The 11,381-nt window shown below is 40.0% G+C and overlaps 1 protein-coding gene across 3 annotated transcripts in view; it reads right to left on the reverse strand.

Moving 5' to 3' along the window:
* ATRN (attractin) overlaps positions 1 to 11,381 on the reverse strand; it is a 190,046-nt gene that overhangs the window by 86,966 nt on the left and 91,699 nt on the right. For all 3 annotated transcript variants that reach the window (XM_061436678.1, XM_061436676.1, XM_061436677.1), the window contains exons 10-14: positions 10,609 to 10,763; positions 7,443 to 7,527; positions 4,024 to 4,241; positions 1,637 to 1,758; positions 615 to 753 (exon numbers count right to left, since the gene is read on the reverse strand). In XM_061436678.1, the coding sequence (XP_061292662.1) occupies positions 615 to 753; positions 1,637 to 1,758; positions 4,024 to 4,241; positions 7,443 to 7,527; positions 10,609 to 10,763 (719 nt within the window). The remainder of the gene's footprint in view (positions 1 to 614; positions 754 to 1,636; positions 1,759 to 4,023; positions 4,242 to 7,442; positions 7,528 to 10,608; positions 10,764 to 11,381) is intronic.

Below are 11,381 nucleotides of genomic sequence, written 5' to 3' on the forward strand. Positions count from 1 at the left end.
GGACATTCAAAAGGGGCCCAGTAGAGCCCAGCTACCCTGTACTTCTATTGTACAGAGCCACAGCAGACCACCTCCTGGACTTCCTCGCTAAGCAAATATATCATAGAGTTTCAGCCATGGCTGGTTGGCTTCAGGCTCACAACTCATCATCCTGAACCTCAGAAGTGGTATAAATTGAGCTATCTGGGGCTGGGGTCATTTCAGGAAGTGCTGCTGAGAAGGGCATCTCTCCTTTCCTTCTTGTCAGAAGGTGAAACACAATTCATAAAGTACCCAGCAGACTGGCCACTGAGATTGCTGCCTTCTACTCCCAGGTTACCACTGCAGAGTGGGATGGGGACAACAGAGCAGGCTCAATGATATGGAGTCAAGCTGTGATTCGATTCTCCACAGCAGCAGATGACGCTTCACTTGCTTTCAAAGGATGGTAGAAGTAAATACTTAAGAACTATATTTCTGCTTTAAAAAATAACAACCACAATAATGGAGTGGGGGATGAATGGATAACATGAGTTCTCCCCTTTGGCTGGGTTCAGTCTAGGCTGCAGTATTGACAGTGTGTGCGTGTGAAGTCTTTGGACCCATCCACATCAAGATGCCTCTGCAATGCCTACCGGGCAGGGCGATGCACTCCTGATTCCGGGGCTCCCACTGGCAGTTCTGGTCCAGGGCACAGCTCCTGCAGCTGGTCTTCTTGTTACAATAATACATCGGGTTATCCTTGGGGCAATGATCATACTTGAAAATGGAGATCTAGAATACAATGGACAAAAGCTTTTCTCTTATATCCACAGAGAGAACTCATGGGGAGGGCAACTAGGATACTAAAAGCAACAAAGTCTAACTGAGGAAGCAAACTACAACAAACAGATAAACAAATAAGATGTAGGTGAAGCAGCACTGCAGTGGAAACATTATAGTGAAAAGTTCAAGGACATGCAAGGATCTGGCAAGGAAACAGTGCATTCTCTTAAACACCATGTTTCAACTGATGCATCTGTAAAATGTGAATGTTGAACTTGCTGCTTTTTAAATCATCTCTTAAACAGTATAAAAATTTTATATTTTATGAGATGTTTACTGACTGACAAAGAATGTCTTATAAACCGTCAAAAATTATAAAAGTTGAGTCATTCTTTTTTTTGCCTTATAATCTAATAAAAATCATAAATGATAAGCATAAATTAGGCTGAGTCAAAATATAACGTAAGACAAGGAGATTTTGCAAAGGTCTATTATTTCCACACTTTATTTTGGCGGCTACACACCTGACTCACTTTCAGTTTCAAGTCCATTTCTGCTCTCCAACCTAGCATGGGTAGAGGGAGCACGCCATTACAAGCTTCACACGAATCTAGCCCTTAGGTACAGCCATGCCTAGGGACTGGGGCATACTCAGAATAAGTCTTGCCTTCTTCTAAAACACAAACATCAATCCTCCTGGCTAGTAGAACCTTTGGAATTTGGACATTTAGAGCATCTCTTACTAAAAGAAACTTGACTCAACAGTAAAATCCAAATCAACACTGAAGATTTCAAAAATAATTCTGGGCTAGTATTTATACCATACACACTAAAATCTATACCTAACCCCACTTGGGATTTTTCTATCCTCTGAAATCCCGGAGAAACTGACCTGGCCTTCTGTGCAGCTGTGGTTTGTAGGGACACAATGGTCATTGCACCACTGGCAGCCATTGGTGTTGGCTGTGCAGCTGTAACAATCCGTGAGCTGGTCACATCTGTCATGGTCAAAAACTGTGAAGACAAGGAAAACTCATCAACTGTGGCAGCTTCTTTTCAGAAAAGTCACAGTCCCTTACAGCTGATGTTGAGCACAATATGACACTGACGCAAAACAACCACCACAACAAAAAAGTAACAAGGGTTGAAAGTAAAATGAGGAGTGAAACTGGCAGGAAAATATATTGGTGTGTTCAGGTTTAAATAGCACTTAGAAATAAGTAAACAATATGAAGAAAAGCCATTTTGTACTCCACTCTCCCAACAAAAAGTACACAGAAGGTGAAAAACAAAGATAGAATAATTCAACAATAAGGGAAATAGGTCTGGTTCTTTGAAGACTTTTCTTCCCAAGAAAGAAATCAACTAGCAATTCAATGAACACCAAGAGCTGCCCAGGAGCCAAAGAAAGAAGTACAGGGGACCAAGCCATTCCTCCTAGCTATAAAGGCAAGGCTGCTCTGGGTTCAGGAAGCAGGCAGCACACAGAACCCCAAAAAAGGCAATACACATATATGTAAGAAATTCTGGGTTACTACAGACCTGTTGATTTCCTACTGACCCTAGATGAGTCAAGGTCAGCAATGAAAGAGAAGCTATACAACTTCTGCCTCATCTATTCAACCATTCATGGACATGGCACATGGTAGAATCCATGGACAAGAAAAGGCAGGAAGATCCCCTCACAAAGATCCCAGCAACCTGCTCCTGAGGCTGTTCTTCCTGCCCTTGTTACCACTCCACGGCCTGGGCCCACACAGAAAGCAGAGTAAACCAGGAAGGTGACACTGGAGACGAGTTCATAATGAATCATCTAAGGGAATTAAATACTATTTCCTATAAACCTGCACATTTAATTTGAACTTTTTAACATATGGTTAAAAAATAACCACTTCACTGCTTTTATCCCTTTTAGGACTAGCCCTAAAACGTTCTGGTCATCTTGGTTCTCTAGCACTCATGAGACCACCAATGAAGCTGGAAAGTTGACTGGATGTTCCTTACTGAGGATTTATGTTCAGTTTAATTTGGAACTTTCCAGGACAGTTGAAAGCTGCCTCTGTCCATCATAACTCACATAGTGACTACTATACCATGGTAACCCTAATAGCTAAGAAATTCAGTCAACATACTTTAAATAAACTGAAGTGAAAAAATAATTTGCAGAGACATTTTTTTTACTTTAAAAAGACTTTCTCACATATGACTTCACTGTACTGCACTGTGCTGTATGTCAGAAAAAAAAAGGGTAATAAGAAGCTGAGTAGGTAAGGTGAAGAAAACTTGGACAATACAAGGGGTGGTTCTAGAAGCAGGGATCACTGTTCATCTTCAGCAACTGCCTGCCTTGCTATCACTGCTGCGCTCAACTAGAGAGGTTAGAAAAGAATAATACTTTGCAAAGACAGTAACTCTACCTCTATCTATTAGAACAATCTACTTCAACATAGCATTTCTGGATTGGCCCTCTCAATCTTATCCTTAATGTCAGAACTGCATAATTCAATGTGGTAGCCACTAACCACATGTAGTTTTTATTTCTTTTTGGCTGCCCAGCATGCAGAATCTTAGTTCCCTGTTCAGAGATGTAACCCATGTCCCTTGTTGCAGAACAGCAGAGTCTTAACCATTAGATCGCCAGGGAAGTCCTCACATGTAGTTTTTAATTTAGTTAAAATATAAAAATTCATTTCTTCAGCCATACCAGTCTCATTCCAAGTGTTTGATAATCACAGGTAGCTAGTAGCTAACATATGGGGACAGTGCAGAGATAAACATCTAGGTTCTGAAGCTGGTAGAAGGGATTCCCTGGTGGTTCAGATGGTAAAGAGTTTGCCTGCAATGTGGAAGGCAAAGGTTCAATGGGTTGGGAAGATCCCCTGGAGAAGGAAATGACAACCCACTCCAGTATTCTTGAGCAGAAAATCCCATGGATGGAGGAGCCTGGCAGGCTACAGTCGATGGAGTTGCAAAGAGTTGGACACGACTGAGTGAGTTCACTTTCCTTTTCCTCTGGAATAGGTATACAAAGTCTATGCAATGCTAAAAATGTTTTTTCTTCATCATTAGCAAACAGCAGACATAGCATGTTCCCATCCACTATACAAATGTTTACAAACCAGTTTTCAAACATCCATAAAGCATTTGCCTATGTTATTACTGGAATAATTCTGGATAATAAAATGAACACTGAAAGTTCACATAGGTAAGTGCCTTCACAATTGAGATAAAATGAGATTTCAAATTAACTTCATGTTAAGAAGAGGAAAAAAAACATACTTCTTTTAGAAAAACATTCTGACTTTATCTTTTCTTGTGCTTCAGGTGCCAGCTCCCAGGAGACACACTGAGATGACCCTGTGTCCCACATACACCGAACACCAGGTCCTGCTGCGAGACAAGCAGCTTCACTCTGGTGTGCTTCACACTGTTCCGATGTGAATACTAGGATGTCACTGAGGAGGAGACTATTAAAACCACCAAATACATACATGGTTCTAAAAGAAAAAAAAAAAAAGAGAGAAAAAGAGTTTACTAGAAACCTACATAAACAAATGTATGATATACTTTTTATAATCTTTAGACAAACCTCACATATCAAAAGTCCTGTAAAAAATTATCTTTCAAGATCTCAAAAATCACTCTTATACCTTACCTCCCAAATCCCAACCTTTCACAATGGCCTGTGCTTAGTCAGAACAGTTACAATAACCTATCTACTCTTCTGGCTGCTAGCATAGATAAAGGCTCTCTAATCAAAACTGTGTAATGAAAACAGACCATAAGAAAGAGATGAATGCATATAGAAATTTAATGCACAGTACAAGCTGTATTCTAATCAGTGGAACAGATGATTTCTCTTCCAACTCTGATATGCCATAATCTGCCAGGAAGTTTAGTACTAACCCACAATGAGGTATCAAGCAATTCCTTCTCACTGTGTCTCAATTTTCCCCAAATCAACAGAGGACTAATTAAAGCATAAAGATTCTGTGGCTGTATTTTTATTGTATCTGCAAACTGAAATATATTAGTAACCAAAAACAAACACCAGGTTTAATTTTTAACTTCATATTGGCTTACTTAGTATCACATTATGTAGTCTGGATTCAGAAGGCAATGGCACCCCACTCCAGTACTCCTGCCTGGAAAATCCCATGGATGGAAGAGCCTGGAAGGCTGCAGTTCATGGGGTTGCTGAGGGTCGGACACGACTGAGCGACTTCACTTTCACTTTTCACTTTCATGCATTGGAGAAGGAAATGGCAACCCACTCCAGTGTTCTTGCCTGGAGAATCCCAGGGTCGGGGGAGCCTGGTGGGCTGCCTTCTATGGGGTCGCACAGAATCGGACATGACTGAAGCGACTTAGCAGCAGCAGCAGTCTGGATTCAACTAGTCAATTTATTGCTTGAACCAAATAAGCACCATCTGCCTCCCAGTACCCCTGCTCCAGTACTCTTGCCTGGAAAATCCCATGGATGGAGGAGCCTGGTGGGCTGCAGTCCATGGGGTCACGAAGAGTCGGACATGACTGAGCGACTTCACTCTCACTTCTCACTTTCATGCATTGGAGGAGGAAATGGCTACCCACTCCAGTGTTCTTGCCTGGAGAATCCCAGGGACAGGGGAGCCTGGTGGGCTGCTGTCTATGGGGTCACACAGAGTTGGACACAACTGAAGCGACTTAGCAGCAGCAGCAGCAGCCTCCCAGTACAGCAGGTATTCTTAGCAATCCTGAATACTTCTGGTCACATCGGCCATGTGAAGGTAGGCAGAGTCCTCCAAAGACGCTTGGAGCAATGAACTGGAAAGAACTGCTGCATTTGCAGCAGTCTCAGTGTCCCCAGCCCACGCTTCTTCCTGCCTCCCTCAAAAACCACAAGAACAACAACTACGTGACGCACATCTGGCCCAATGCTGGTGCTCAGTTAAGGGAACCATCATTCAAAACATGTGAATATCTTGTGAATCAGAGTTTCTCCTTAGGTAAATTACTTCACAAAATTAAACTAACCATTATAGCAGAAATTAACACAACACTGTAAATCAACTATACTACAGTAAGAAAAATGTTGAAAAAATATTAAAATAGCTATGGTTTTTTTTCCTACATAACTCCCTTGTCATGCCCTCCAACCCTAGGCATACACACAGAAACATATAGGCTCAAAAACTCCACTGGGATTATACAAAAATAAACACATTATAACCAATTTTTAAGCCATTTCCAATTTTGATTCATGGTTAAACTACATCTTATGATAAATTGTCAACTCTCTGAGTTCATATAAAACCTCCAAATATTTTGATAGAAAATCCACTTTTTTGCTAATTATCATTATGGTACTAATAGCTGCCATTTAGCAAATGCCTATTACCTGCCAAGTCCTATGCTAGGAAAACATATTAAAGATGAAAAAAGCTGAGGCCAGGCACCCACAGGTTAAGATGATAACAATATGTACCCACTGCTTTTCCAATGAAAAGCATCAACAGGCATTTACTAGAAAACTTTAAGGGTTTTCCTTACTGAGGCAATACATATTACAATTTAAGATAACATCTCAAATTACAATAAAAAAATCCTTCCACTCTAATCTATACTTATCAAATGTTTCTACTATAAAACCATATTTATTGCTAAGTTTCAACTAAGTGTTTACTTTGTGAAAGATGTCCCTTTTTCCAGTGTCTAAGTTTTATTCTTCCCTCACATCTCCAAGATAGGTTGCTTTCTTTTTATTTTATTTTTTAAAATTTTTATTATTTTAACAGCAAAACATTTTGTATTGGGGTACAGCAAATTAACAATGCTGTGATAGCTTCAAGTGATAGGTTGCTTTCTTATCTTCCCTCATCCAAGGTCAATTACCTCATCTAACTTGCATTATGACAAAAGAAAATTTGAAAACGAAGGGAATCCTAACATAATATACATAGGCATTATAGCATTTAAATAGTTTCAGGACTGATAAGGCTTATCAAGACTGATACGAATTTTAAAAGATGAAGTAAACAACAGTAATCACAACAGAAACAAAAATGAGAAAATTAACAACATGATTAGACTATTTTAACAAATAAAAATAAGGTACAAGTCACACAGCCACTTTGGAGCTCCTTTATAAGACAGATGCTTTTCCAGGGGCAGATTTATGAAGAGCTCTGAGATTCTGGGCCAGACACTTCCAAATGATGCAATGAAACACAGTGCAGACTTCAGATAATACAAAGACCTGAATTGTATGAACTGCCACAGACTTGATCTATATGAAGCACCAGAATCTCCCACTTCTGTTCCCATAACTAAGTTTTTTTTTGAAGTGCCCTCTTTTTTAAAATCTTTCTTCACCACTCAGACAAAACACAAGAAATGCAACAACCTAAGCACCACAAATGATAGCAAATGGCAGAGGGTATAAGACAGTAACTGCACACAACTTTTGTTGTCCTATGCACTCAGACAACACCAAAGACAGCTTACTTCTAAAACCACATCAACAAACATGGCATTAAAAGTAATTCAAATCCACATCAAATATTTAAATATAAATCAGTAAATCCATACCTAATTCTGTGAAACACAAATGGGATAAAGTAATCCTGCAAATAATATGTAAGTTCAATATCACTTCACATTTTACTTCATTTTCATTTGAAACGTAAGAGAAAAGGAGCAAGCACTTCTTCAATTACCTGTTGTATAAGACCGCTGAGTGGCCAAATCTGTTGACATCATGGTGGAGATCAGGTCTGGGAAGCACTGACCATCGGTCACAATCTAGGAGCGAGAAAAACACTCTTCAGAAGGGACCATTATTCATAATCAATGGAGACTGGCATTTTCTTTGGGAAAGAAGACTGTAATAAACATAAACACAGCTCTCAGTTTTTCTTAGTCACACCATTATTTCTGAGTTAAAACTCAGCAACAATAGATCAGCAGGGCATGAAAAAAAGGTAGTACTCTACAGCAATTCTAATTAATGGATGCAATGAAGACTCAGCACAACCAAAATTCAATAAATAAATCTAATTAGTGAATGCACCCAACTTCCATCACATCCTTATCACTCACTCTGTTGCCCATCAGGATTATCCACTACAATGTATTCTAACTTAATCAAATTTTACATTTTTCAAAGCTTACATAAGTAAAGCATGTACATTCCATAATGATTTTCCACTCTATGTTGCTTTGCCCAAACTCAGTAACTAGAATAGGAAAATACAAGCAGAAAATTAAAACTACAATAATAATAATAATAACCAACTTTATCTAATTTTTAAAAGGTCCTTTCCTAGATCCCCCAGATTTACTTATTTTCCTTTGTTTCTGATCCAAGCTAATAACTTCTCTTCTGGACCTTAATACCAACTAGTGTTGTTGAACCATACCAACCTCTGACTCAATGTCTCCTACTCCCAGACACGCAGACTTCCACACTCACACTCAATCTAGACATTTATTCAGCCTTGACAACAAAAGCTTTCACTTCTCCCACCCAGCCTAAACTCTGTGGTGTTCCTCATATGCAGAACAGAGGCCATCAACTCCCACAAGCCTCCTGCTTTCTTCCCTAAAACCAGTGTGGCAGGAGCCCTTCCTCTTGTCCCGCTTGACTTTTACCACAGCATTTAAATATGCCCAAGGAGGCATTCAACTTACCCCTTTTCTTGCCTTCACAGACAAGGGTTTTTTTGTTTGTTTGTTTTTAAGTGAAATGTTTTAAAACATTTCAGATGTTTTAAACTGCTGTGTTTATCTCAACATGCATTACTTCTCAACTTTCTATAATGTGGATCTTTCCTGTGTCTAGAAGGTAATAAATGACCTCTTGGTTGTGAAATCTCAAAGACTCTTCAGTCTTTATTTTACTTCATCCCTCTGTGTGTGTGTTGGTCGCTCAGTGATGTCTGACTCTTTGCAACCCCAGGACTGTAGCCCACCAGGCTCCTCTGTCCATGGGATTCTCCAGGCAAGAATACTGGAGTGGGTTACCATTTCCATCTCCAGAGGATCTTCCCGACCCAGGGATTGAACCCAGGTCTTCTGCATTGCAGGTGGATGCTTTACCCTCTGAGCTAATAGGGAAGTCATCCCTCTGTAGTCACTGGTAACTGCTTCCTCACAGGTCCCCAGTCTTGCCTCACGTGTGTCCTACTTTTCCAATGTGCTTTCGTGGTCTCCACTCTCTTTCAGGCTTCTTTATGGATCTATCCCTTGCTTCTTTGCTTGTTCCTGATGACACATGCTTCCTAGAGAAAGTTCATCCTCTCCTACATTTTCCCCACTGATTTCTGTACCTCTCTGTCCCACAGTCACCTCCAGTTGAACATGCTCTCAAATTCAATTTACTCACTTCCTCCCAGATTCTGTCCTTCTAGTTCCAGTCTTGAGGGGAAAAAAAAAAAACAACCATCTACTATGGCCCACACCAGATCAGATAAGGATGCTGTCACTGCTTTCAAAACACAGATTCCTAGTAATTCTCAAACCCATTTGTCTTTTTATCCTCACTGTTACTTCCACAGCCTTGGCTCAAACCCTCCTAAGAACTTTTATCAACAGCCTTGTTACACATCTTACCCCTCCCCAACTACTCATCACAATGCTATGAAGAGATCTCCCTCAGACACAAATACAGTTCTGTTACCTCTTCTTTAAGATTCTTCAAAAAGCATAAACCCTTCAGCACGACACAGCGAGTCCCTCAAGTTCTGACCATACAGCTGCTTGCTTCTAGCTCTGGTTGAAGCCACTCTTCTCTGATGTGCTGCTAGGATACAGCTAGAACTAACTATTCAGAGGCCCCAAATTATGCAGCATAGTCTATTAACACCTCTGTGTCTCTACACATAGGGTTCCTTTGACTGAGAAGTGCTACCTAACCTGGTCCAGCTGACTTCCCAGTGTTCTTAGGACCCAGCTTGCAAGGCCCTTCTCAAGAAGGCTTTCCCTACCATGTGTAAAATAGACAGCTAGTGGAAAGCTGCTGTATAGCACAGAGAGCTCAGCTCAGTGCTCTGTGATGACCTAGAGGAGTGGGAGGAGGGGGCCAGGGAGGCTCAAGAGAGAGGGGATATATGTATACATATAGCTGATTCACACTGTTGTACAGCAGGAACTAACACAACATTGTAGAAAAATCATACCCCAATTTAAAAAAAAAAAAAAAAGAAGACTTTCCCTGATTGCAACCCTTATACCTAGGAGTTATGGGATGTTCACAGGCGCTCTCATACGTTCTTCTCAGGCAAATAACACCCTAAATTGCAGTGATGGTGTCTGCTTGATTCTCTGCTTTCCCCACCATGAGGCTAAGGACTGTAACTTATTCCCTTTACAATCCCCAATGTACAAGCTCAGTGGCTTGTACTTAAATGTCTGTTAAAAAAGAACATCTGATGATAGTTACACAAAAGAATTTCTAATATTTGTTTTCCATGAACCAATATTGCCCTCTTCTGGTCAATACAATTACCACACCAAATATTTAAAACATGCCTGTCCAAGTATTACATCAAGCATGTGTGAAAACAGTTTCAAGGGAATGAATAACGCTAGACTTAAACCAACTCAACACAATGCTGGTGGTCACAATGACATAATACACTATATAAGGCTTTTATTTATAACACAAGAGAGCCCAATCACCCCAACCCATCAAAGGAGGGACTTTAAAAGAATCTGATAGAGAAGTAATGCTTTATAATATATTACGATCAGTCAATTTAACATAAAAAATTCCATTTGGACCTCTTTCAAACAGCTTGACCACTTTGCAGATATTTTCTGTTTTAAAATGCAGGTTATGGATAAAAAAGATTCTTGAAGCTAAAATGGCTTTGGGAAACTTACCAATGTCATAAGCCATGAAATCTGAAGAGAAGCATTTGGCCCCATGGCTCATGGACGTGTCATTGTGTGTGTTTCCTCCAAACACCAGCATGGTTCCACTCACTATCACAGCTGTGTGCAAGTAACGGAAAAATCGGCTGTCCTTAAGAATGGTCCTTTTGAGTTTATTTAAAAATAATAAATACAAGGTTAGTTCTTTAGAATGTTTATCATCTATTTGTTAATACAAACATAACGATTTTCTTAACTTCAGATCCAAACGTGCAAATACTTTTACATCTTTCTCTGGATATAAGTAACTTTCTCAATAATAAACATGTAAAATCAAAAGATGTAGGAGAATTTTGACTCAAACTATGTTGAGTCTTAAAAATATTCATACCCTATCACACTATAATTGTAGTTTCTGAGTAGAAATCATGTGAAATATAGATGGAAGCTTACATACAATCTTTATGAATAAGACAAGAGCTAGAAACCAAAACTTTCAACTGTGTAGGCTCAGTATACCCACATGATGGAGTATTACACAGTCACTAAAAATAACAATTTTAATGATAGATAATATACAATGTAACCATGCTGCTGCTGCTAAGTCGCTTCAGTCGTGTCCGACTCTGTGCGACCCCATAGACAGCAGCCCACCAGGCCCCGCCGTCCCTGGGATTCTCCAGGCAAGAACACTGGAGGGGGTTGCCATTTCCTTCTCCAATGCATGAAAGTGAAAAGTGAAAGTGAAGTCGCTCAGTTGTGTCCGACTCCTAGCGACCCCA

This window comes from Bos javanicus, chromosome 13 (genome assembly GCF_032452875.1).
Source record: "Bos javanicus breed banteng chromosome 13, ARS-OSU_banteng_1.0, whole genome shotgun sequence".
NCBI lineage: Eukaryota > Metazoa > Chordata > Mammalia > Artiodactyla > Bovidae > Bos > Bos javanicus.